This window comes from Onychomys torridus, chromosome 1, assembly GCF_903995425.1.
Source record: "Onychomys torridus chromosome 1, mOncTor1.1, whole genome shotgun sequence".
Classification (NCBI taxonomy): domain Eukaryota; kingdom Metazoa; phylum Chordata; class Mammalia; order Rodentia; family Cricetidae; genus Onychomys; species Onychomys torridus.
The window spans coordinates 137,029,061-137,055,696 of record NC_050443.1 but is presented as its reverse complement, the minus strand read 5'-3'; the positions used below and the strand labels follow the sequence as shown (position 1 = coordinate 137,055,696).

The following is a 26,636-nucleotide window of genomic DNA, read 5'->3' as shown; positions in this document are numbered from 1 at the left end:
ATGTAGAGAAATTCTATCTCAAAAAAACCAAAAAAACAAAAACAAAAAAACAAGGGGCTGGAGAGATGGCTCAGAAGTTAAGAGCACCGACTGCTCTTCCAAAGGTCCTGAGTTCAATTCCCAGCACCCACATGGTGGCTCACAACCATCTGTAATGAGATCTGGCACCCTCTTCTGTGTACTAAATAAATAAATAAATAAATCTTAAAACAAAAACATAAACAAAACAAAAACCAAAGGCCCTGTCTCCAAGGTGTTGGGAGTTGACACAGCAACCGAGAATTAGGGAGGAAGCACAAGGCCACAATGGATAGAGTGGCCTGAGCCCAGAGTCATCTTTAACTTTGCTTTCAGGGACATCTCTGATGAGATCAGGATCACGGAGGAGGATAATTGTGGAGGGGAGCTCACAGCATCATCGGTTGCTCCTCCAGACCATGCAAACACAAGGCCACAGAAGCCTCCTCTAGAATGAGACCTATGTCCCCTGAGGGTAGTGACCCAAGGTGTCCTTAGCCGGGCCACTGTTGTCCTTTTCCCACTGACCTCCCCTGGCTGTGTGACTCCCCCTGACCTTTGGCCTTTCCTCACTTCCAGTATGACTCAAGCTTCTCTATTCAGTTTGCATTCCCTGCTAGGTTAATGTTTCCAACCTGTGGCTACAGGCCACCATCTGCTGCACATCTGCATTTCACCATGTGGTCCTCTGCAGTGTAGCTCTTGTTCCAGTGCCCCTCCCCCTGCCCCTCCCCTTTCTTCTCCCCCTTCTTGTGTCACGTGGAGGACTCTCAGCAGAGCCCATCTCTGCACCTTCTCTGGACCCCTGCTCATGTGAACTGTTTTCCCTTCCGTGAATACTGCGCTGAGCACCCCCACTAGAAGTAGGTGCCTCTTACTGTGGCCTACTCAGGCACAGTACTGTCCAGGCAGGTCCCATCTGGCGAGCAGGACCCCGGTTCAGAGCCTGAGCTAGGCTTTCTGTTTGTCCTGCCTCTTTTGCTGCTTGTAGCATGGACATGACTTAACCTTTGTCTCTGTTGTTTCTATGGGTTTTAGTGAGAACTATGATAACGTAAAGGCAACAGCAGTTGGAATAGTCACTATTGCCAGTGAGTACTGGTTGCTATGTTGATAGACATTTAACAAATACTTTTCTTTGTTTGATATACTGCTTACTAATTTACCTCCATTTCTTCTCTGGAGGGAGTTTCTCCATGCTATTTTTTTAAGCTTTAGTTATTATTGAATAGACAGGAGTAATACATATTTAATTTATTAGGTAATTTAAAAAGTATTCTGTTTTTAAACTGTGACTATAATTTTTGATATATTGGTCCTCAGAGTCAATAATGGCCATTCCCCATCCTTTTATCCACACACTACTCCATGTTCTCCCTTCTGTCAGTCTAGACTGAAGTATCTAGTGAACAAGTCACCAGCTCACACAGGCCTTCCTTTAGTTGTTATTAGATATTGAACATCCTCCCAGACATGCATTTACTTTTGTGAGTGCATGAACCTGTCTCTTGGACGATGCTGGAAGCATTGTTTGTTCCCTTGTAACAGGCAGTCAACATCTTTGTATGGGCACACAACACACTGATCACTCAGCATGTCATGCGCAAAGCATGCACACCACACACCATGGTACAAGGATACCACAGTACAGCACACAGGATACTCAGCATACTGTGGCACACAGCGTAGTACATGCTCAGCATACCACACACTGAGTATACTGCATCCACAGCACATCATTTACTCAGCGCACCCTGGGCACTGCACCCGGAGAAAATGGCACATTATACTCAGTACACTAAGTTCACAGCACACTACAGAATACACTGACTATAACACTGAGTGCCCAGCACACCACAAGCTCCACATTCTGAACACATTGCTCAGTATACTGAGCTCACAGTACTCCAAGCACACCAAGTGTACAGCGCACTGCAGTCATAGTAGGTTGAGTGCATAACACATTATGGTTTATAGTGCACCAACTACCTCTTTACAGCATTGTGGCCTGGAAATATTGAAGGCTGAACTGGAAGCTAGGGACCCTTTACTTGCTTATACAGCAGCCTAGAAGGCTGTGGTGCTCCTTTTAGCAACTTACAACCCCAGGAGACAGTGAGAGTGGCAGCCAGCTCTAGTTTTGGTAATGCGTTGGCTGGGTAGGGTAAGGCAGGTGTGGCTCCTGATTATCTATCTTGCTTCAAGGAAAGGTATTTCTGGCATCACTCAGCCTTCTGTGATTCTAACTCCCCCCCCAGCCCCCATTTGGATGAAGTGTCACCCACAGACCTGCCTGGACTGGATGGACCAGTGCAAAAGCATGTTGACATGGAGGAACAGTGTGCCTGAGGAACAGTGCCTGAGGAGTGCTGGTTTCTTAAGGAAAACCAGGTGGACCTGCTTGGTTGTCCAAGGCTTGCTTGGCTGCTCTAGGTTATAATGTGAGGAGGTATAGAATGGGGATCCAAAAGTTGAGGTAGGATCCCAGCCATGCTCCTCACTCTGGTCTTCAGCCTTCCTGTATCTGCTAGCTAAATAGAGATCCCTATGACCCAGTTCTGCCTCGCAGGTTTTTGCAAGGACCCAGTGAGGTCAAGCATACTTTGCGTGGGAAAGGAACTGTTTACGATATTGTTATCCTGCATTATTGAGGAGTTAGGATAAGGAATTTGTTTCCAAAATCACCATCATTGAACTAGGTCATGATACTGTGACGACCAGTAAGTAATGTGTGATGTGTGATGTTTCTGTGAGAGAAAACGAAAGCTGGAATTAGAAGTTGGGGCTCCATAGTCTGAACATCACATGCTATGTGACAATCTCATCGTTAGTATGCCAACAAAAAATGGCCCCACTCCTTAGTAATTTTGGAGAGGGTTAAATTACTGTTGGCAAAGGTCATGACCAGTGCATGGCACATAAGTAACTATAATAAAATAATAAATGAAAACATGAAAAATTTATTTTCCATTTATTAACTTTTGTATTTTTAGGTTACCAAATTTAAAAAAACAATTTAGAAGTACATCACAGTTTCTCTAAGCCTTTAAAAAACCTATTTGCATAAACCAATAAAATTGCTGTCTTGGGACTCTGTTACCCATACTATATAGAATAGTAATGAGAATGTACATTTGCACTCAGTACTAATATGCATTTACCCTTGGTACGGGAGCACCAGTCATTGCTTATTTCTTTCGGCTTTTGCTTTACTCGAGACAATGTCTTTCTCTGTGGCCCAGGTTGGCCTTGAGATTAGAGCAATCCTCCTGCCTTAGCCTCCTGAGTGCTGGGATCAAAGGCATGAGTCACCGTCCTAGCTCCCTTCTTTGTTCTAAGACCTTGTCGTTCTTCCAGGAGACATGAGAGAATGTGGTTAAAAACCAGAGAGCAAGCTGGATGGAGTGATGTGCTCAGGGCATCCTTGGGTCCCTGCTTTCCCGTTTCTCTTCCGTGAATACGGTGCCAGGAATGTAAAAGTAGATCCTCCTTCAACAGTTTACATTAAGTGGTCTGTTGTGGGTTCTTAATGGAAAATGCGACTATTTTAGGTGATGTCTGATTTTAAGTCATAATGTCACCATACTGACTGTGCAGTCCCCAGCAATGTCAGGGATTTCATAACTGCCCCCTTAGCCAGGCTAGGAAAGCCCACTCTTTATTTTGTCCTTTTGGAAGAAGATTCTGCGTAGTTAGTATTGTACTTGAGAGCTATTAAAGAAGAATAAACTATAAAAACTAATAAAATGGCTGGGTAGTGGTGGCACACACCTTTAATCCCAGTATTTGGGTGGCAGAGGCAGGCAGATCTCTGTGAATTCAAGGCCAACCTGGTCTACAGAGTGAGTTCCGGGACACCCAGGACTACATGGTAAAACCCTGTCTCAAAAAACAAAAATAAAACAAAAAAACCCAAACATATAAAATGGTCAGATCTTTTCCCCCCTGACTGGCTGCTGCTTGGTGCCTCATTGGATCAACAAACCTGACCGGGGTGGAGGTACAGCCACCCTATAGCACAGCTTCTGCTCATTTAAAGCTGAATCAGCACTGTGAAGTCATCGATGGCTCAGCTAAGTGACATTTTCCCACTGATGCCCTTTACCAAGCCACAAAATACAGTCACCTAAAAGGTGCTGAGAGTTTTGACTTTAATTGATTTTGAAATTGAGATAAAACATAAAATTGACCACTTTAAAGCCAACAGTTGAGTGGGTTCAATACAGTTGCCGCGGTGAACAACCACTCCCTTTAGCAGGTTCCAAAACATTTTCATCCTCCCAGAGTAAAACCCTTTGCCCAAGAAGTGGCCATTTCTCATTTCCCAACTCATTACTCAGTTCTTACAGAGAAGAAATTAAAGAGGTGATGTGTGTGCACATGTGTATGTACACATATGCCTGCTGTGTATTTTGGGCTTTTTTGGCAGAGATTTTTTTCATATTTTTGTTTGTTTGTTTGTTTTTTGAGACAGGGTTTCTCTGTGTAGCTTTGTGCCTTTCCTGGAACTCGTTTTGGAGACCAGGCTGGCCTCGAACTCACAGAGATCCAACTGCCTCTGCCTCCCAAGTGCTGGGATTAAAGGTGTGCGCCACCACCGTCCAGTTCATATGTTTTTGTTTGTCTCATGGGTGAGTGATCTTACTAACGATGGAAATTTAGGCAGATCTGACTTTTGAAGGAGACCAAAATGGGAGGGAAAGGTGGCTCCTTGGCTTCCCCAAGGCACTGATTGAAGAGGCTTGTGGGCTATGAGTGGACAGATACAGACTAGAAATGGCCCAGGACATCTCTAATGTGGAATGTGCACATCTAACCCAGTAGAACTCCAGGAAGTGCAGTCACTATAGAAGCATTTACAGCTCACATCCCCTGTCCCCGTATACATCCTTTCCAAGTTCCTCCTTCCTTCCCAGGCCTTAGTACTTTCTAAGGAGAGATAGTCAAGAGGTGATAAAATGCCACCTTAATGCTCTGAGATGGCCACTGTGTTCAGTACCGTGCTGTGGTGATAAATGTGGGCTCTCGTAAGAGTCTCTGAGAGGATCCCTTTTGCAGCTGTTGTTAAAGGAAATTGTTTCTCTAATCACTTCTATGTCTGCAGTGTATTGAAAGTAATACTGGCCATCCATCTTCAAAACAACGGGTAGAGAAAAATCTCAGAGGTCTTTTATTTCTCTCCTCCTGAATATTATTTCAAATGAAGTTACAGTGCACTTCCTCAGGTCCAGTGGGTTTAACTAGTTTTGTGTAGCTTCTGCTGTAAATCTAGTCTCTGTAAATCAACGTGTAAAGGTAATAAATGCTTTAGGAAGTTGCCTTTAAAGGAAGTCAGCCATTTTGGGGATCTCATCCATCACCATATAGATGGTTAGTCTTTCATCTGACTTCATATTGTGGTTGCTTCAAGCATGATGCAGTTGCTAACAGTCTTTGTTTATATTGAGGGGCAAACGGCAGTTATGATAGGGCAGATCAGCCTTGAAATGAAATCCATCATAGAGCAGAGTCATATATACGCATCCCAGTCATCTCCTGAGAGGAGGCAAACACTTGGGGAAATGAATGGGTGAAATAATTTGTTTCAGTAGTATAATTTTTATTATATATGTGGAACAGGCAGAAATAAGTGTTTTTAGATATTTTCCTACTAATATTATAAAAGTGTACTTGGTAATAGCAACAAATTTGGAAAATTCCTGTGCATATTTTATGCATAATCATCATTTCATCCTGTGTCTGTGCAGTGTTTCTTAGCATCTGTCAATATCTGAGATTCTTTTTCAGTGGGCATTGTACTTCCTGTTTACTCAGAAAACCATGGTGTTATCTACTGGCAGTAACAGGATGTGTGAGCCAAGTGCTAGCTTCTTTGGAGATCTTGCAGGGCACTTGATGGGTCAGGCCAGGGAGAGGGCACTAGCTGTGAAGTCAGCCGCTGCACTTGCGAGGGTTCTGGTGGCTTCTTGTGTTTTAGCTCTTTAGGCTTGTCAAGACTGAATTACATATTAGTACTCATGTATGAGAAACAGTCATTCTCTCTGAGCATGAAGACCGGTAATAGTTTTCTTGAAACTAAGCAAATACAAGTATTGATGTCTTTCATCATGGTCTCAATTTTAGACATTTATCCACATACATACATATATATGTGTATATATCACACACATGTTAAATATGCATGTATGTATATATATGTTTATCATTTACCATAATTTTTTTTTTCAAGGCAGGGTTTCTCTGTAGCTTTGGAGCCTGTCCTGAACTAGCTCTGTAGACTAGGCTGGCCTTGAACTCACAGAGATCCACTGCCTCTGCCTCCTGAGTGCTGGGATTACAGGCGTGCACCACCACCGCCTGGTCATTTACTATAATTTTTAAGAGGGAAAAGTTTTACCAGTATTCTATTCTATGCTGGTGTGAAAAACCTTTACTTTGTGATGGAAGAATCTAAAAGGTGTTAGAAACTCTTACTTGTTATATGCACATTCTTTGACAATATTCATCACAGGACAAATCCAGCTTTAGAATTCAAGTATTAATTTACTATAATATTTTGTTGTGTAGTTAATTTTTGATGTTAATATAGAAGTAATTGTCTATAAGAATACTTTAGGATTTAAAATTTAAAAATTTAAAAGAAATCACTGTATTCTAAGGTAGGAAAAATCTCATGGAGTTAATGTTTGCTTTTTCTTCCTTCTAGCCCGATGAACTGTACTTTGAAGAAGGAGATATTATCTATATCACGGACATGGTAAGCCCAGCTAATGTTCTGTACTACTACATCATACTGTAAATATATCAACAGAGGACTACATGGTTTAGCCATAGTATTGTAAATTATTTTGTGTATATTTACATAGAGGTATATATGCAGAGTCTCCCTTTTTGACACATTTACAGTCACATATCATTGGCAATAGTCATTTTTAATCATCAATAGGAAATAGTTGAATAAACTTCGTGGTGGCCACAGATGGAACTCTGCCGCCCTACAAAGGAATGAGGAGATCTCTCATATACTATTCTGATGTAATTCAAGTGGAATAAAACAAGATAAAAATGCATATATATATTATGCTTTACTTGACTAAGAAAGAAAGGGTGAGAGACATAAATTTGCTTCTATTTTCTGACATTGAAAATAAAGAAAAAGCTGCAAAATACGACTTTAAAATTAGTTTCCTCTATCTGAAGGAAGGAAAAATAGATTTTTTAAAATTATAATTTGTTTTAAAGATATGGCTTTGGAACCCTACAAACTTATATGTGGCTGTAAAATTAAATAATTAAAAGCAGTCCCTAAAAATTGAGAGTAGAATCAGGTGACTTTAATCATACTCTGGCAGTTAGCTCAGCTACACAGAAAGGAAGTAGTTTCTCTCAGCAAGATTTGGCAATTTGACTAAACATTTCTAGTGACTATAGCAAATGAAACCAATAAATAAATGAATGCCAATAAATAAATAATGGAAGGAAGGAATAAATAAATAAATATAAAGAAATAGAGAGTGCCCATGTTGACTGGCAAATGCTCCGAGACTACTGTGTGTCTTGCATTTGAAGGCAGATGAGTCATTAGGTTGCTGGTTATCCATTGTGGGTTCTGAGCATGGGAGGGGGAGGATGCACAGTTGTCACTCAGTAAAATGAAGTAGAAACACAGAAGTCCTTCATTTGAATTGGAAAAAAAACATCACATTTTATCTTTGAAGGGGGCCTTAGAAAATTGCCAACCCAGTAATAATCTATTACTTTCATTGAAAGGAACAAGGCCCCTTTGAGAAATGGCTAGTGCCAGCTCTGGGCCATTAAATTTGCAGGATGAACTGGCTGTCTTATGACTGGGCTAGAAGGCAGCTTCAGAAGACTGGAGTGCCAAGGAAAGCAGTATGAACCACCCTGAGATGGGGGCAGTTTAAGTGTCAATCAGGGCAACAACCCTCAAGGATGGAAACACGGGTTTAAGTTTATGATTTCCTAATGCTACCTCAAAACAGATCTCATTGGTACTGTGAGGAAATGCTCTGGAACGAGGGTGTTTATTCTGACACCTGGTCAGGGAAGGAGTCAGTACTTATTCTGTCCTTTCTTCCTGACTTTATCTTGAATGGTCTGAGAGTTGGTAAGGGAAAGTAACTCTTTAAAGAGATACACTATTTAAATGGGAAAATATCCCCATTCTGCAACCCCTGTGATTACTGTCAGCACTTACATTCCTACAGAGGCAGCCTTGCCGTGCATGTTTCCTGACGGGGGAAATCAATACCACCCGTGCACTAGCCTTCCCAGAAATGTGCAGCCGAATCCGCTTACGCTTTTAGAGCTCTGTAGCAACTCATGGGCAATGCATGGAAAAGGGGGATGTGTTTAATGATGGCATAGGTTTACAACAGGCAAAATCCAGACTGTTTCAATTTCTATAGAAGAAATAAATTGTTCCATCAAATATATATATATCTCAAGAGCTAAAAAACCAAACAACAGCAACAAAACTAAACAAGAAAAGAATGGAGGAGGAACCTGTAAATTAAAGGTGAAGTGAAAGGGAAATTAGTTGTACTATGTAGTCCTTATTTGAAATCTTGAACTGTGGGCTGTTACAAATCTTGAGTTTTGACTTAGATATTTGATGATGTTAAGAATTATTGGGGGGAAGTTGGAAACTGTGGTAATGGTGTCACAGTTGCCTCTAAAAATTATTTGTGTTTCAGATACATATTCCAATCTTGCAAAGTAAAAAATACACTACCTACCACTAACCCTGGTAATCCCAGAGGGGTAATATGATGGGTGGTGTATTGGTCACAAACAATGAGTCACACAGTTAGGAAATGTTATCATGTTGTTCTGCTTCTGTATAGCTATGAACTTCTCTATGATAAAAAGTTACCCAAAGTGAAGATAACACAAGAAGAAACTCTAGGAAATGTGCCAAAGCATAAAAGTTATCAAAGGAGAGATGTTGAAGCCTGCTATCTAAATCCTTTAGCTATAATCTAAACTAATGCATTCCTCCTCTTTTCTCACATCTCTGTTTGTCTGATGGAAGATCTGTGATGTGAATGGGATGCTTCTGTACTTAACGTTTGTGATAAGGGACATGGATACAGATGGCAAGGATTTGAAGATGCTGATCAATGAGGACCCAAATGAGGACTTGGGGACATAAATAATTTCAGATACAATTACATGCTGACTCCCCTGCTCTCTTGGCAGAGTGATACCAGCTGGTGGAAAGGGACATGCAAAGGCAGGACAGGACTGATCCCAAGCAACTATGGTAAGTGACCAGCTGCACCGTGAGCCTCCTGTTTATAAGATGGCCGTGCATACCAGGTGTGCACAGCCTAACCCACTGCTTATGAGAATTCATTGTAACGAGGAAAACCCACAATTTTCAGGGAAAAACTATGGATTCTGCTCATAATACTTTCTTTTAATGCTCTTAAACTCTAGATTACACCTTGTTCATCTAGTTCAGCAGTTCCTAACCCATGGGTCTCAACCTTTGGGGGTCAAATAGCCCTTTTACAGGGGTCACTTATCAAACATCCTGCATATCAGATATTTACATTATAATTCACAATAGTAACAAAGCACAGTTATGAAGTAGCAACAAAAATAATTTATAATTGGGGTCACCACAACGTGAGGAACTGTATTAAAGGGCCACAGCATTAGGAAGGTTGAGAACCACTTCTCTGGTTTGTGGTGAAGAAGCCCCATTTTGTTAACTGACAGTTGTACTCATTAAGTGATAATCAAAGCAGCTTGAGGAGCTTATTAAGATGTGTCTCAGCCGGGTGGTGGTGCACGCCTTTCATCCCAGCACTCAGGAGGCAGAGCCAGGTGGGTTTCTGTGAGTTTGAGGCCAGCCTGGTCTACAGAGTGAGTTCCAGGACAGAGAAACCCTGTCTCAAAAAAAAAAAAAAAAAGGTGTCTCCTATGCAAAACTATTAGTATTTCTAACTGAATATGTAAAAACATGTAAGTAGAAACCAGCTGAGCAAAGCTAGAAAGGCACATGATTGGTGAACAAGGGCCCTGAGTTCAGTTGTCTTTTTCCAGCTAGTAACAGGCTACATTACTAAAGACACCCAGAGTGATGCCTCTGGATTCGATTCCACATCTGTGTAGTGGGAGTGCTGGGTTTAGGTCACATGTAAGAGCCTTTTAGGCTTGTCCATGACTCCTTAGACTGATGGTAGAGCCAGCATCGGGCACTGGTTCCCAGCACTGCCACTGGAGTTGGCCAGTGTCACAGACTGCCCTTCAGAGACATGGAGATGATGGCCAAGTTGAGCTCAGGAGCCTGCACACCCTGGGCTTCGTGTGGTTCTCTTCCTCTGAAGTCCCCTACATATCTTTCCACTGTGCTGCATTTCCTGTCTTGGCCATAGATACTGATGTAAAAAAGTCCCCAAAATGGATGTAAAGAATGTCCCACCCCAGCCCTCCTAGGACAGCAGGTGTGGGCCTGAGGTGGCCCTGGAGCCGCAGTCTTGCTCTGGGCGCTCCCGCTCACTCTGGGGCCACAGTGGTTGAGATCAGAGAGACGCTGCTGTCCTTTGTGGATACAGGCAGCAGGGTCCGTCCTCAGTCGCAGTTGCTTGTCTCCACAGAAGGGAATCAGGTGTCCTCCAAGCAAAGGTATTCCACAGAACGGAAACTGGGTAGCAGATGCTTATGTCTTTTATGGCTTTTCTTTGTTGAATACTTGAGTAAACTTGGTGTGGGGTTCTGTTGCTGTTTTGTTAGAGGCTGTGCTTGCTGTTGTTTATGCTTCCAGTTGATCGCCCCGCTACTGCCTTGTTGCTTGGCTTGGTTTCATTTAGCACAGATTCCAGCCTCTTTTAAAGGAGGTACTATCAGTTATTTTCTGTTACTTCTAACCCATCCTAAGTAAGTAATTAATTAAGCTGTTGTATCTGAGGCTCTGGCCATGAAGCTGGGTGCCCATGGGGCATGACCAACTCCTGTCTGTCACTGAGTGACATCATTGATGGGCTTGCATTTTTGTTTTCTATCTAGTGGCTGAGCAGGCAGAATCTATTGACAATCCATTGCATGAAGCTGCAAAAAGAGGTAGGTTTGATTCCGCCCTTTTTTTTTGATAGAAGATACGGTATATCAAAATGCATAGGTTTTTAAAAAAAATGTTTTATTCTTTGAGAGTCTCATGCATGTATACAAGTATTTTGATCATTCTCCTGCCTTCATCTCTCACTTCCCTATAACACGCTCTCTTCCCAACTGCAGGTTCTCTTTTTAAAATAAACAACCCTGAGTCCAATTATTGTCCTTGTGCACATGGCTGTGGGGCCATCCGCTGGAGCGTGGTCAATCTACCAGTGGACACCCCACCAAGAGAAATGACTTCTCTTCCTCCATCAGCTGCCAGCTTCCAATAGCTCTCAGCTGGGAAAGGCACCTCATGAACCCCTCTTCCATTCACATCAGAATTGGGACCGGTTTGATCTTGTGCATGTAGTTGAGTCAGTCCCTGGGTGCAGCGGCCATCTCATGTCCAGAGGACTGTGTTTCACAGTGCTCTTCTCCATCCTCTGGCTCTTGCATACTTTCTGTTTCCATATTCCGCAATGTTTCCTGAGCCATGGATGGAGAGAGAATGATGCAGATACCCTGTTTAGGGCTGAGCACTCAACACTCACTTTTTCTCAGCACTTTGATGGTTATGTGTCAGCGTTCACTGCTGCCATTGTGAAAACAAAGCTTCTCCGACCAAGGTTGAGAGCAGCACTGACCCATGAGTATAAACATGCATATTTAGAAGGCAGCTGGACAACATGACCACTAAAGCAAAACAATATTGTGGGTTACCGCCTGTGGCCTGTGACATCCCCAGCCGTGGCCATTGGAAAAGCTTTACAGTACCAGGCATGAATTCCCTCCTGTTTAACAGGTTTCAAATAGAGTCAAAGAAATTGATTATCTCTGTAGAAGTCATGCCACTATTGCAGATTTAGGCACACCTGGACTGACAGGTTGATATTATAGCAAAATGCCTAGGTTTTAATTACATGGCTTGATACCCAGAGCACCAACTCCCAGATTAAGATCTAGAACATTTCTGTCGTCTTCGACATGTTTTCTCAATGTACCTTCCCACTTAAAACCCTGCCTTCCTCAGAAGCAACCTCTGTGCTGATGTCTGCCACCCTAGAAGGGCAAGAGTGATTTTAAAATACTGGGTAACACACATCTTTGAGGACTTTCCTACACTGTGCTCAAAGGAAGACTAGGCAGGTGGAAGGAAGGTCATGATCTGATTCTCAAGGCTCAGAGGCGGATATGGGCACATGGGTGTAACAGATCATTACAACACAGTGTTCTAAGTCTCGGAGGGCAGGAGGGCAGAGGTGTCCTGGGACATAGCACTTAGGAGAGTGTTGTGGGGGCGGCTCTGACCACAAAAGGGCGGGAGTTGTCTTGATCCCCATAAGCCTGGGTGTGGAGGCCCACAAGGGTTTCCTAGTGAGATCTGAGCTTTTTTTTTTTTTTTTTTTTTAACCTGGCAGAGCTGCATTAGAGGATGGCTTGACCATGTACATGTTTCTAGGGTATTGGAAGGGTCTACAGTTGGCTGAGCTGGGGGAGGTCTTTTGCTCCACCCCTTGACATTCCTATAAATAGCCCTTTAGCAGAGACCGGAGGGACAGTAGATAAGGACCCAGGCTCTCCTGAGGCTATCCTGTGTTTCTATCTGTTTCTCTCCCCTCTGTCCTGCTATCTAAATTCTTATCCCTCTCTCCTCAAAGGTACCCTTGGGGGCCGGGCGGTGGTGGCGCATGCCTTTAGTCCCAGCACTCAGGAGGCAGAGCCAGGCTGATCTTTGTGAGTTTGAGGCCAACCTCATCTACATAGTGAGATCCAGCCAGGAAAAGGCGCAAAGCTACACAGAGAAACCATGTCTCAGAAAACAAAACAAAAAAAAGAGTACTTGGGTATAATGTGGGAGCCCAGTTGGCCTGGCTCCCACACCTGGGACACTGGCAATATGAGGGGACATTTTGACTGTCACAAGACATTGTCCCAAGGCATTATTCTGTCACAAGGTGTTCTTCAGGTAGAGGCCCAGGCTGTTGCTAAACATCCTAGAGGGCCTAAGGCAAGCCCCACAGCATAGAATTTCTCTAACCTCAAAACCCCATGGCAATTCTATTAGGAAGCCCGCTTTTGAATAATGGGAGATGTTGATGCAGCCTCAGCGAGCAGTTTCATCCCATCCCATGTCTGCATGTGCAAACAGAAGGCCTTAGACCAACTACAGTGACATTTAAAAACTGAGATACTTGTAAATGAGGTACTTAGGACATTAGCCTGAAAATTTTAAATTAATGATTATACTTTAGCATAGAGCAGTTTTGAGCAGCTTACTAAACTTAAGGGACTACATTTTTTCCCTTCAAAGACTGAAAATGTCTTTAAATATGAATAGGGAGAATTTCTGTTTATAGTTAGGTTTTGTGTTACGCTCTGCCTTTCAGAATTAAACAGAGATAAAAACAATGTCTTTTTTTCCCCTCCAAAGCAGGAATACCTTTAGACCTATTTTCACCACTTCTCCTATCAAAAATGGATGTTACTGCTGTCCCTCAATGACCCTGAGTGCAAATGCACCATCATAAGTGCATTAGCAGGCAGGTCTTGTTTTAGGGTTTGCTGATGAATCCATCACAAACGGGAGCTTACAACAGATGAAATTGATTTAAAAGCAAAACAAAGAATGAAAGCCTTTTTCTTGTGTTTTTTATAAGTGTAAAACTCTTTCAGGCAACTTGAGCTGGCTGAGGGAGTGCTTGGACAACCGAGTGGGGGTGAACGGCCTGGACAAAGCTGGAAGCACAGCCCTGTACTGGGCCTGCCACGGGGGCCACAAAGGTACTGCGTCCTGCTAGTTACACAATTCTGTGCGGTTCAGAATTGCCTTGACCTAGGGAGCCTGCTGTCTTAAGATGATGAAAGCAGTACTGCAGATTCTTCAGAGCATCCTCCAAAAGCTGTGTTTCTGGAAACTGCAGAGCAGTGAGGTGGGATGTGGCCGGGGAGCCCCACTTCTCCTGGAAGGCTGGGAACTTCCTTTCCTCTCTCAGGCTTCAGAATGTACTAGAAAACACCAGTAACAGGATAACAAGCCCACCGTCACATGCTATATGGAAAGCTCAGTTGGCTCCTGTAGCTTTTCCCTAGCTATGCTTTTGGCCCCACATTTTAAATTTAATGAAAAATTGAGACGTACCACACTGACTTAAGTCTGCAGTTGAATTCTGTGTACTTCATTGTAGCCCAAACCCCACCTTCCACTCTTTCCACCAACTGAGCTATACCTTTGGATCTGAAATTTTTCTTTTGTAATCTACCTTTTGGGTTTTTTTTTTTTGTATATAGAATTTGAGGAACTCATAAGAATTTTCTAGAACATTCTAATACGTCTTGTCTTTTGCTGTTACCTTCTGCTTTTACAACGTTCGCTGTTTCTGTCTTAAGAAACTCCTTTTTCTGTTTGAATTGCAGACATAGTGGAAGTTCTGTTTACACAGCCGAACGTGGAGCTGAACCAGCAGGTAAGACTGCTTACCGTGGAGAACGCATTTAGCACACCCACCTCTTTCTCATCGACATGGTACAACTTGTGCATGGATACAGTATTTTAGTTGAAATTGGACAGCACACAGAGTTTTGTTGTTGTGAGTGTGTTTTTATGATGTGGTACTGGGGTTTGAAGCCAAGTCTTCACACTGTTCAGGCGTGTGTCAGAGAGCTCCACCCTCAATCCTTAAGTGCGGTTTTCTGGTACTACAACCCATGCTAGAGATAATCACCTCACAGAGAGCTTTCCTTCAGTCCCCGTTTGGGAAGTGCTGTTTCATTGTTCTCCTTGTCCAGTCCACTTTGTGTTTTTGTAACACTGTTTTCTCTTTCTTTCACCATAGAACAAGCTGGGAGACACGGCTCTGCACGCAGCTGCCTGGAAGGGTTATGCAGACATTGTCCAGTTGCTACTGGCAAAAGGTAAAGTTTTTATTGAATTGACCTGATATTTGCTTGCCTTGAAAAATAGCTTCTAATGAAGCAGGCCATTTAAAATAGTAGGAAGATTAAGTCTCCTTCCATTAAAGCTGGAGTTTTAACCTCTGCTCTTATCAATAGTACATCATTATTATAATTGAGATGAAATTATTAGTGGTACATTTATGGTACTTTTTAACTGTGAATTAAGACCTTGATAAACTTAAAAGTACATACAAATGTATTACTTTTAGAAGGAACTTGCTATGCATATCTGTAGGACTGAAGGCTTTTTGGAGGGAATGTTTTTTAGGGCATCGTGTCCTGGGAAAGTTGGTGAGGCTCATGTTTGTTTGGGAGAGCCTGAATAAATCGCAGAAATGCTGTAGCTGCCCTTGCCTAAGCTAAGCCCATGCTGAGGTGTGAACGAAGGATGCTTTGATCCCATTGCTTGCTTCTGTGCGATTCAGAGCAAACAGCTAAATCAGGGACTGCTCATCCATTTATCTGCTTGTCCCATAAATATTATCTGCTCTTACAGCGAGCTGGCCATGCATGTCACTCAGGGGCTTGGCCCAGAGGGCAATTCTGTGGAATCTTTCTCCAAGCCACAAGTTGTAGATTCTGTCTTTAGGAATCTTTAGGAGCAGTGTTGTAGAATTTATGAGCAAGGATGTTTTTGGTTGAAGTGAGATGATGATGACCCAAACCCCTGTTCTAAAAGATTACTCACCATGAGGACGATTGTTGGGTTTTCCTAAAGGTCATGCTGAAAGGCTGTGCTGTCTAATGAGGCAGCCATGAGCTGTGTGCTGCTGAGCCACACTTAATGTTTTGTTTTCAAAGTGGTTGCAAGCACTCATAGTACTGCATAAATTGTGGGAACTGTGGCTGTGATAGAAGGTGAGGAAGACAGTTGACAGCAGCCCCCAGGACCACTTCTAGTGAACCCTGTAAGTAAACCTGTGAGCAAGTTCTTCAGGGATGCTGCTCATTATAGTGTTGGAAATGATGACAATCAGGAAGAACTGACTCCCGTCATTAGAGCTGTGACAAAATGATTTTGGAACATCCACAAAATGCAATACCTAGGAATGTTCAGATACATCGAATTTTGTGCATATCTAAGAAAAGTACACCATCATTTAATTCCTGTTAAGTTAAAAATGGAGCTATAAGGCTGGCACGATGACTGAGCAGGGAAGGGTGCCTGCCACCAGCCTGAGGACTTGAGTTCAGTCCCTGGGACCCGCATGGTGGAAGGGGAACACCAGCTCTGGCCTTCCAGGTGCAGCGTGACACAGGTGTCCACTCGCATCCGTACAAAGTAAATAAATGGAATCCACAAGTGGAATCACAGAGCAGCACAGGTGATTTGGCTTTGTGCACATGTTCATATATGTGCAGATAACTGGCGAACATGAGAGATGGCTCAGGCCCACTGTAAGAGTGGTCGGCTCTGAAAAGCTGAGTTCAGGGGAGTAAATCAACACTGTCTCCATGGATGCTGATGTAACTTGTAGCCCAAAGATGAGGGGAAAATGAGTGGAAGAGGGTTTGCAGGGACAGTGAAATGGGGACAATGAATTACCTGTGAGTTCTGTTGCTTCGCCATGCTACTGCAGATATGAATGCGCCTGCAGATATAAAATATTAATCCCCTGACATTCAGCCCAGTGGAGTTTTCTAAAGGCCCTCATGAACTGAAGGAGAGGCAAAGAGTGTGCTGGATGGAAGTCCCAAGCTAAGATCCACATAACCCTTGGGACAATGGTTATGACTGCGGTTTAGGATTTACCCAGGACCTTGTAATGGCCTCATTGAAAAGTCCGGTGCAACCCCTGTCACATTCATTCTGGGCCAGAATTGTTCTCTAGGTAGCTTTGCCAAAGTGACTAGCTTTGGTACAGAGGATAGGCTGCCATGGTCCAGTCCTCAGAGACACATGGTTTCCTTTTCTTGTGTTGGAAGGTGCCAGGACAGACTTGAGAAACAATGAGAAGAAGCTGGCCTTGGACATGGCCACCAATGCAGCCTGTGCGTCACTCCTGAAAAAGAAGCAGGGGACAGGTATTGTTTTATGTCACTGTCCTTGTTGAGCTTATGACTGAGACTTAGCATCTTTCTATTGCAAAAGTTTTTTTTTTTTTTAATTAAAGATTTATTTATGGGGCTGGAGAGATGGCTTAAGAGCATTGGCAGCTCTTCCAGAGTCCTAAATTCAATTCTTAGTATCTGCATGAGAGGCTCACAGCTATCTATAATGAGATCTGTTGCCATCTTCTGGGATGCAGGTGTGCGTGCAGATAGAGCACTACATACATAAAGTAAACCTTAAAAAATTAAAAAGAAACAGAAAAATTTAAGAAAATGTTTATTTATGTGTTTTATGTGTGTCTTAGTTAGGGTTTCTATTGTTGTAAAGAGACACCATGTCCATGGTAACTCTTATAAGGAAAACATTTAACTGAGGAGGCTCACAGTTTCGGAGGTTCAGTCTATTATCATGGTGGGGTGCATGGCGGCATGCAGGCAGACATGGTGCTGAAGGAGTAGCTGAGAGTCCTACATCTTGCGGGCAACAGGAAGTTGAATGAGACACTAGGCGGTATCCTGAGCATAGAAAACCTCAAAGCCCACCCCCCACAGTGACATATTTCCTCCAGAAGGCCATACCCATTCCAACAAAGCCATACCTCCTAATAATGCCACTCCTTATGAGATTATGGGAGCCAATTACATTCAAACTACCACAATGTATATGCGAGTTTTGTCTACATGTACATCTACAAACCAGAAGATGGTGTCAGATTCCATTATAGACCATTATAAGCTGCCATGTAAGTTCTGGAAATTGAACTCAGGACCTCTGGAAGAGCAGTCAGGGCTTTTAATTCTACTGAGCCATCTCTCCAGCCCCACAGAAGGTTTTATTCTCTCCCCCGCACCTTGATAAATGATTGTGAATTTTGAATATATACCACTGATGTAAATCAGATCTGGAGTAGAATAGTAGTATCAGGTAATCATATTTGAAGGCAGGCTCTTTCTTCTGTTCTTTGCTGATAATGGGTGTGCTTTCCACCCTCACATCATGGCTTCTGTGAGTGTCTGAAGACAGGTGTAACTGAAATTCAAGTTCCCCACCCTATGGTTGCATTTATGCTTTAGATTTAATGAAGGTAGCAATAAGTTGTCATTGAAATTATTCCAGGCTTTGCCAAAGATTTTGGAATCTATTCACAGTGTGTAGGTGGTTTTGAAAATCTAAAGATGATGTGTGCATTCTTTTTGTTTGTTTGTATTTTTCGAGACAGGGTTTCTCTGTGTAGTCTTGGCTGTCTTGGAATTCTCTCAATAGATCAAGCTGGCCTCGAACTCACAGAGATCCGCCTGCCTCTGCCTCCCGAGTGCTGGGATTAAAGGCATGTGCCATCACCACCTGGTTGAGGTGTACATACTTAAAGATTAAAATGTAGCTCTGAGAAAATAAATTTGAAAGAATGAAGTGAAAGTTATCCATGGTGGTTGTATCGAATGGAGGGGTTGTCTTTGTTACTGTTCTGCTGCTGTGAAGAGATAGCTACAACCAATGCAACTCTTATAAAGGAGAGCATTTAATTGGGAGTTTGCTTACAGTTAGGAGGGTGAGTCTGTGATCATTGTGCTGGGGAGCATGGCAGGAGGCAGGTAGACATGGTGCTAGAGAAGTAGCTGAGAGCTTTGCATGCTGCTCTGTAGGCAGCAGGCAGAGAAGAGGAGGGAGGGAGGGAGGGAGGGAGGGAGGGAGGGAGAGAGAGCCTGCTTGGCAGAGGCATTTAAAACCTGAAAGCCCACTGCCAGCAACACACCTCTTCCAACAAGGACACACCTCCTAATCCTTCCCAAACAGTCCATCAGCTGGGGACTAAGCATGCAATTATGTGAGCCTGGGCAGTGTAGGTCATTGTCCTTCTGTCCACCACAGCATTGAAAACACAAGTCACCTGCACCTACTCAGGGCCTGGCTGTTTATTGGCCTCTCTGTGTGCATCCTGTGAGGTCGTGCCTTACATTCTTCATCCCACTCACCTCACCTTTTTCTCTCCAGCACTGTGCCTTTCTCCCTCCCACTCATCCATATTCCCTGGCTGGTGTCAAGCCCAGAGAGGTTAAATACATACATAGATTTAGACAAAGGTTTGATGGAAGGACCATGAGAGAGGAAGAGGGGAGGGGGGGGGAAGGAGGGATGAGTAAATGTAGAGAGCAGAGAACAACTTGCAGGAGCTGGTTCTCTCCTTCCACTGTGGGATCTGGGGATTGAATTCAGGTTGTCAGGTTTGCTCCTTCTACCCACAGAGCCATCTCCCAGGCTTTTGTCTTAGGTTTAATACTCCTTCAAAGTACAAGCCAAGGTTTCCTCCACCCACCCTCTAAGAAGAAACAGTGTAAGCGAAGCCTTACTTATGCAAATGCTTTGCCTGGCTGCTCATTGTTACAAGCCTTGGTAGAGCCTTAGTGTCTACAGTTCAGGCGGTCCACGTCTGTAGAATCAGTGTTTCCATTATAGAGGTGAAGGACACTCGGTTCCGTTAACGTGGTTATATCCTTTATTATCTCTCCCATAAATCTTTTTCTGTCTAATGGAAAATTGGTTATATTTCTCTTTATTCCTTTGTTTTTGTTTTTGTTTTTTTGAGACAGGGTTTCTCTGTGTCTAGCCCTGGCTGTCTTGGAACTAGCTCTGTAGACCAGACTGGCCTCTAACTCACAGAGATCCACCTGCCTCTGCCTCCTGAGTGCTGGGATTAAAGGCATGTGCCACCACCACTTATTCCCATTAATTTTGAACCCTGTGGAAACTAATCCCTCCCTCCAGTGCCCATCACCCTGAGGAGTGGCCGCATGATACATCACTTTGTACCATACCCAGCTCCTAACAGAAACAACAACAGAGGCACTCCCTAGTCCCCTGCCCTTGCCCTTCAGAAGTCGTCAGCATCCTTCCTGTCACTAGGGCTTAAGGGAACCTCCTTTCCTTGCCCATTACCAAGTCCCATCATCAGCCTGTCCATGAATCTGTTGCTCCTCTTGTAGTGTCCTCCTCTTCAGTTCACATACGGTGAAAACCAGCCTGGAGTTTGGTGTTTTAACCAGGAGTTAAACTGCTATTTCTTTAAAGACATTCATTTATGGATGTGGGCTCTAGAGGGAATGACAGAGTGTTTGTTAGTTTAGCTGGTGGTGCCTGCTACAGATTTGGGAGAAGCCGTATTAGCAACTGTGTGGGAGAGAAACTAGAAGCCATGCCTGATGCTGGGTGGGCGGCTTTTGCTTGAGGTTGACCTCCAGGTCTTTGGTGTCCAGTTGAGTCAGAAGGGAGGGCTGTGGCTTAACTTCCTTTCTCTGCCACTGACTTCTTGCTGCTAGACTAGTACCTTCAGAGAGACTCCACTGAGGTCTAAAGTTTCTTAGGCTTTGAAGGTTCTCATTCTCTGTCCCTTGAGCTGGGTCCTGACCAACAAGCTATCTTTCTTGCTTGGTAGGTTTCTCTGCCATCCTCCTGTACCCTCTGCAGACTCGGAACAAGTCATATTTCTGGTGTAATCTGGGCTGTGCTAGTGAGAGAGTATGATCTGGATACCTTGCTGCCCTGCAGCAATTAAGCTCTAACAGCACATTTATTTTTGAGTTGCTGGAAAGTGTAAGAATTTGACATGCCAGCCAAAGAGGTAGCAGTTAGAATAGTTGTCTTCCTTCTGATCCCTGTTTAAGATTGCCTTAGCCTTTGATAGGGTCCGGCTTTTTCATTGATTTTTTTTTTTAATTTATTTCAGTCTCTTGCTTCTTTGTATACTTAATTTGTCTGAAATGAAACTTAGGCATCTGTGTTTTCGCTGTCCTTTCTCCTTCCTTAGTTACCTTTCTATCACCTGCCTTCAGGTAAGGCACAGGCTGTGGACTGACTGATGCCACTCGTGAGGGGTTGCTGGTGTGCTCCCTGCTGGCCACAGTGCACGTGGCGGCTTGCTTTGTGCGGCAGGCAACCAGACAGCTGGTCTCCCACCAAGTGCCTCACTCTGTCAAAGGGCTTGGCAGCCTCTGCAGGAGTGACGCTTCACAGGCTGAAAAGCAAAGGTGGGAAGGATCTCGGGGACCCCATAGTCCCTCAGTCAGAGGGGAGATCGTGGTTTGAATTGTCAAAAGCACTGAAAGGAAAATTCTGAACTGTTTGTGATTTCTTTGTTTTGCCTCCTTCCTGTCTTCCCTTCAGACGGGGTTCGAACGTTAAGCAACGCCGAGGACTACCTTGATGACGAAGACTCAGACTGATTCCTCCCGAGCTGCTCTGATGCCTAAACTCCTTTTTGCTTTTGCCATTCCAAAACCTCGGTCCTTCTGCCGGAAGAGTATTGATAACCGTTCTTTTTAAAGTCTGTATGAATGTGGCACTGTTGCACTGTGATCTGTGATGAGTCGGCACCGCACCGGTGATTCTCACCCGTGGCTTGCCAATAAGCGATGGGATGCTTTGCTGTATAAAATGCACATATGTTCACCAGTGTAGAACAAGAAAAGATTATTTCTATTTATCAAGCTAAAGGAATTTTAATAATTTTTTTCTTTAAAAAAAAAATCCTGATTTTTTTTTTTAAGTTCTTTACCTCAAGGAATGGGATGTTTTGAATGGGATTTTCAAGGGGGAAATGCTTATTATAACAATAGACCAAAACTCTCAATAGAATATTGTCAGCTCTTCTGACAAAAATAAACATTTAAAGAGTCTTTGTTATCTGGTTTTGTGCTGTCACTCACTGCTGGTAAATAAAGCGTTTTGTACTCAGGTCAGAACTGATTTTATCTTACTTTTAGATTGTATTTTATATTGGTTAGCACAGAAGAATCATAGGCGTGTTTCACTCACTGCTTCCCAGATCTGCTTTACTTAACACAGTCATCAATTGCATATCTTAGAAAAGATAAAAGTTTAATAGTCACGAAATACTCAGAATTGTACTCAAGGTAATACTTAGAACAGAGAAACTCAGTAACCTCATTTCACTTTGATTAAAGTGTGGAAGCTTTAAAAAAATCTTGATTTCTACCAGGTGGTGGTGGCACATACCTTTAATCCCAACACTGGGGAGGCAGAGTGCAAGGCCAGCCTGGTCTATAGAGCGAGTTCCAGGACAGCCAGAGCTCCACAGAGAAACCCTATCCCAAACAAACAAACAAACAAACAAACAAAAATCTTGATATCCTTATGAAAGCTGCCATAATTTTCAGTGTGGTGTAGTTAGGAAACATGAACATCTCTCTCCCAGATAACATTTGTTTTCTCATAAGGGTTTGGATTCTTTTGCTTAGTCAGGTGACATAGGGAGCCTTTTGCAGTACTGACATGACACTTCATTAGAAGTTCTTATTTTTGCTGCGCAGTCATGGTGAACGCCTTTAATCCCAGCACTCAGGAGGCAGAGACAGGTGGATCTCTGTGAGTTTGAGGCCAGGCTGGTCTACAGAGTGAGTTTATCAGGAGAGCCAGAGCTACACAAAGAAACCTTGTCTCAAAAGATGCTCCCCCCAAAAAAAAATGTTTTAATTTTGTGTCACTGCAGAAATGTTAATGATGGCATGGTCTCATGATATGTCTAGATTCCCAGCCCAGGTTCCAGAAATATATTTTCAAGAATTCACTGTTCATCTCAAAAGCCTTAGTGGTCACGAGAAGGAAATGTGTGAAGAAGGAAGTGGGTCAGCTCAGGAAATGAATAACCTATGTAGGCTCACTTCCGGCTATAGCTGGTGTCTCTCTGGGCTAGGTACCTTGAGAAAGGTACCCGGAGGAACCAGGTCGAGGTCAACAAATTTAGTAGAAAAGAACCCTTGGAAACATTAACAGCAAAGCATGCACTCCGAGAGTAATTAAGGATGGTATCATAGTCTCCAAATAAATGTGTTTCTTCTGGTTGTTTGAGATGGCGTCTCACCAGACCGTCCTGATACTCACTGTGTAGCCCAAGCTGTCCTCAAACCCTGCCTTTGCCTGCCAAGTGCTGGAATTGTAGGCATGAGCCACCACGCCTGACTTGTTAATAAATTTAATCTAGCCATTTGTATTTCTTTATAAGCAGAAATGGAAGCATGCCAATTCCTTCCAGAAATGTTCTCTCTTCCCATAGTGCTTGCAAGGGTTTTTCACTGAAACTGGGCATGTGCCTCAGCAAAAAGCTTTTAGAGATCCTGAAACATTTCAATCTTCTGTCCTTTGCAGGCAGGGCAGCTAAACAATTATTGACAGGGCAGAGACAGTATAAAGGCCATTTGGAGGGAAGAGAGTCACATTTAACCTGTACTACTGCATAAGCACCCTAGCTGCCTCATCCCACCGTTACCACCCTTAGGCCACGCTTTTCTGGGGGCTTGTCCAGTCCCCCATTCCTGTGGTCTCATCATCATGTGGGTCGTTCCCCCCCTCCCTCCCCCAAGCCTTTGCTGCCTAAGCAGGCAGGAACTCTCGACCATGCTGCTCCTTGGGGTCCCAACTTTGAGTTGCTTAATTCTAGCTGATACAATCCAAATTCTTGATCACTGTGGGACAGCACCAGGCCCAGATGTTTCAAGGCCATGAGGTGTCCATCTAGCAGAGCCGATTCGCCCTCCGTGCTGTAGTCCACCTCCCTGACGTGAATTGACTGGAGTCCTTATGTAGCTGACGCTGTTTCTCCTCTACTTCCTGAAGCCTCCTTTGGAATGGTTTCGCCATGGCGATGGTGAGAGCTAACAGGCAGGGGCAGGGCACTGGGTGTCACTCTGGAAGGCAGGCAAGCACCCCGACTTGAACCTGGTCTACAGAGTGACAACTCCAGTCACTGCTCTATAGCCTCTCCTAGCCCAGACAGCACCTCTGACCCTCTAGGGCTGAGAGTGAACGAAGACCCTCAACCCTCCAGCCCCGAACTGAATGCAGGTAGGTAATTTTTATAAAATTATAATATGCGCTGTTAAGTAATATTTGTGTTTAAGGTGAAGAATAATAGAGCTTTATTGCCTTTTTTTTCTTTCCTTTTTTAATACGTTGAACCTGGAGGATCCCAAAAGTTGGCCAATTATAGCTTTTAGGGCAGAAAGAAAGGGGCACAGGAGAACCTGGGTGTGGCTTCAAGTTTGGTACAACTGGACAGCGTGTTTAGCTGTGGTTGAAATGCCAGTCTAGCTGATTTGAGTTGTTTAATGCTGACCTCAACAACAAAAATCAGTTCCAGGAAGCCCACCACACTGTGCAAGGAGGCTTTGGCTGTGTTCTGGAAATAACTGGCAGTTTGCTGTAACCTGAACTTCCTGATAGTCACTGTGGCCTGTTCTGGCCATTGCATCCTTGAAGAAGAAGAAGGAGGAGAAGGAGAAGGAGAAGGAGAAGAAGAAGGAGAAGAAGGAGAAGAAGGAGAAGAAGAAGAGAAAGAAGGAAGAAGAAGGAAGAAAAGAAGGAAGAAAAGAAGGAAGAAGGAGGAGGAAGGAGGAGGAAGGAAGAAGGAAGAAAGAAGGAAGAAGAAGAAGAGGAAGAAGAGGAAGAAGAAGAGAAAGAAAGAAGAAAAGAAGGAAGAAGGAGGAGGAAGGAGGAAGAAAGAAGAAGAAAGAAGAAGAAGAAGAAGTCAACATTGCCAGAATACTCCGCAGAAACCTCAGCCTTTCTATCCAAAGCCCTGGTGAAGGCACATGGAAAAATTCAGCACAACTGCTCATCAGCCATGTTACTTCAAATATCTCCATGTCACTTCAAACAACCCCATCATTTTCATAAAAGATGGTTTTTCCCTCCTAGAAATATGTTAGCAAAACTTGGGTCCACAACTCCCAAATGAAATATAATTCAGTAACAGGTTTCCAAAATCTACTGTGTACATTTGTATGAACGCCCCACAGTTCCTTGGACAATCCTAGCCCATTTATTTCTGTGTAATATGGAAATAGTAGCAGTCCCAGAAAAGACAATGAATGTCTTACCACGTCTAGTTGCTGCTTGTGGACATGCAGGAAGCTTCATGGTTCCCAAGCACTTTGTTTTTTTTGTGGTGGGTCCTCAGTCTGCAGGGGGTTCCCAGGGTACTCAGCTTCAGGCCTCTGCTTGCAGAGTCTGGGAGGAGGCCTGGTTCCTGCCTGTGGCTACAAAGAAAAGCTGGAGCGATCTAAAGGAATGCACTAGGGAGCCTGAGAGAGCCCAGAGGAAAGTGGGAGAGACGAAAGGGGCTGAGCAGCAAAGAAGTAACTACCTTTTGTAAACTGCTTTTCTGGTAGAAATAATTAGAGTGCTTCAAAATGTGGTTAAGAGTTTAGGCTTTGGAGTCAAAAACTGGATATCTGTTTCCTCTGCTGCTCAAGGCTTGGTGACCTTGGCTGAGTTTCTGGGTATTTTTTGCCATACTGAGAAAAAGTACCAAGCCATGTGGCTTGACATATATAAGAATTATGGGTTAATTTAATTGTAAGAGTTAGTTAGTAACAAGCCTGAGCTACCAACTGAGCATTTATAATTTATATTAAGCCTCTGAGTTATTATTTGGGAAGCAGCTGCTGGGTATTTGGGAATTGCTGGTGGAACAGAAACTTCTGATTACAATCCTCTGCTTTTTCTTTCTTTCTTGCCTGTCCTGGATCTCACTCTGTAGACCAGGCTGGCCTCAAACTCATAGAGATCTGCCTGGCTCTGCCTCCTGAGTGCTGGGATTAAAGGCGTGCGCCACTGCTGTACTGCTGAGTTTCTTAAACACTAATTCCCAAGCCCAAAATAGACAAAATAGCAGTACTGACTGCCTAGAGCAGTGGTTCTCAATCTTCCTGATGCTACGACCCTTAAATACAGTTCCTCATGTTGTAGTGACCCCCCCCAACCATGAAAGCATTTTTATAACGGTAATTTTGCTACCCTTATGAATTGTAATTCAAATTTCTGATATGCAACCCCTGTGAAAGGGGTGGCAACCCACAGGATAAGAACCGCTGGCCTAGAGTATTAAGCTTAAATGAAACAATACAAATGATATTGAATGGTGCTCTTGTGAATGCTTAATAAAAAGTTACTTATAAGCAGGGAAATAAAGACGTTTGCATTAGAAACAAACGTGTATAACAGAGGCGTCAGTGTTTTCTAGTCACTGTTGAATTTCCCCAGATACTTCTAGAGCAACTAGACTGTGGTGTCTCCTTCCACTCATTTGGATGTGCTCACATGTGGCAATGTTTTTTAATAAAAAAGTAATGTTTGTGAACTACAGGGGAAAGTTGCATAACTTGAAAAGGCCTGATTAAAATAATCCAAGTACCAGGAATGGTTGTGGACATCTGTAATCCCAGCACTTGGGAGGAAGAAGTAGGAAGGTCATAAATTCAAGGTTATCTTTGATGACATAGTTCAAGATCAATGCGGCCTACATGAGACCTTATGTCTCAATAAAGTAATAATAACTCAGAGAGCTACTGGGAAGAATTGCTGTGCCAATTTGAGTTTTATATTGCCACTGAGGAGCAGTTTGATGGACTTCAAAGATGCTGATTTCAAGTCAGAAAATTACTTAGTTTTACCATCTTTTATCTCGTTTTAA

The 26,636-nt window shown here is 43.4% G+C and overlaps 1 protein-coding gene across 1 annotated transcript in view; it reads left to right on the top strand.

Annotated features, from left to right (window-relative positions):
- Ostf1 (osteoclast stimulating factor 1) overlaps positions 1-21,881 on the top strand; it is a 55,509-nt gene extending 33,628 nt beyond the window's left edge. The window contains exons 3-10 of the mRNA XM_036194237.1: positions 6,725-6,775; positions 9,241-9,304; positions 11,056-11,109; positions 13,819-13,926; positions 14,560-14,609; positions 14,979-15,057; positions 17,026-17,124; positions 21,311-21,881. Of these exons, the coding sequence (XP_036050130.1) occupies positions 6,725-6,775; positions 9,241-9,304; positions 11,056-11,109; positions 13,819-13,926; positions 14,560-14,609; positions 14,979-15,057; positions 17,026-17,124; positions 21,311-21,369 (564 nt within the window). The 3' untranslated portion in view covers positions 21,370-21,881. The remainder of the gene's footprint in view (positions 1-6,724; positions 6,776-9,240; positions 9,305-11,055; positions 11,110-13,818; positions 13,927-14,559; positions 14,610-14,978; positions 15,058-17,025; positions 17,125-21,310) is intronic.
- The last annotated feature ends 4,755 nt before the right edge of the window (positions 21,882-26,636 follow it).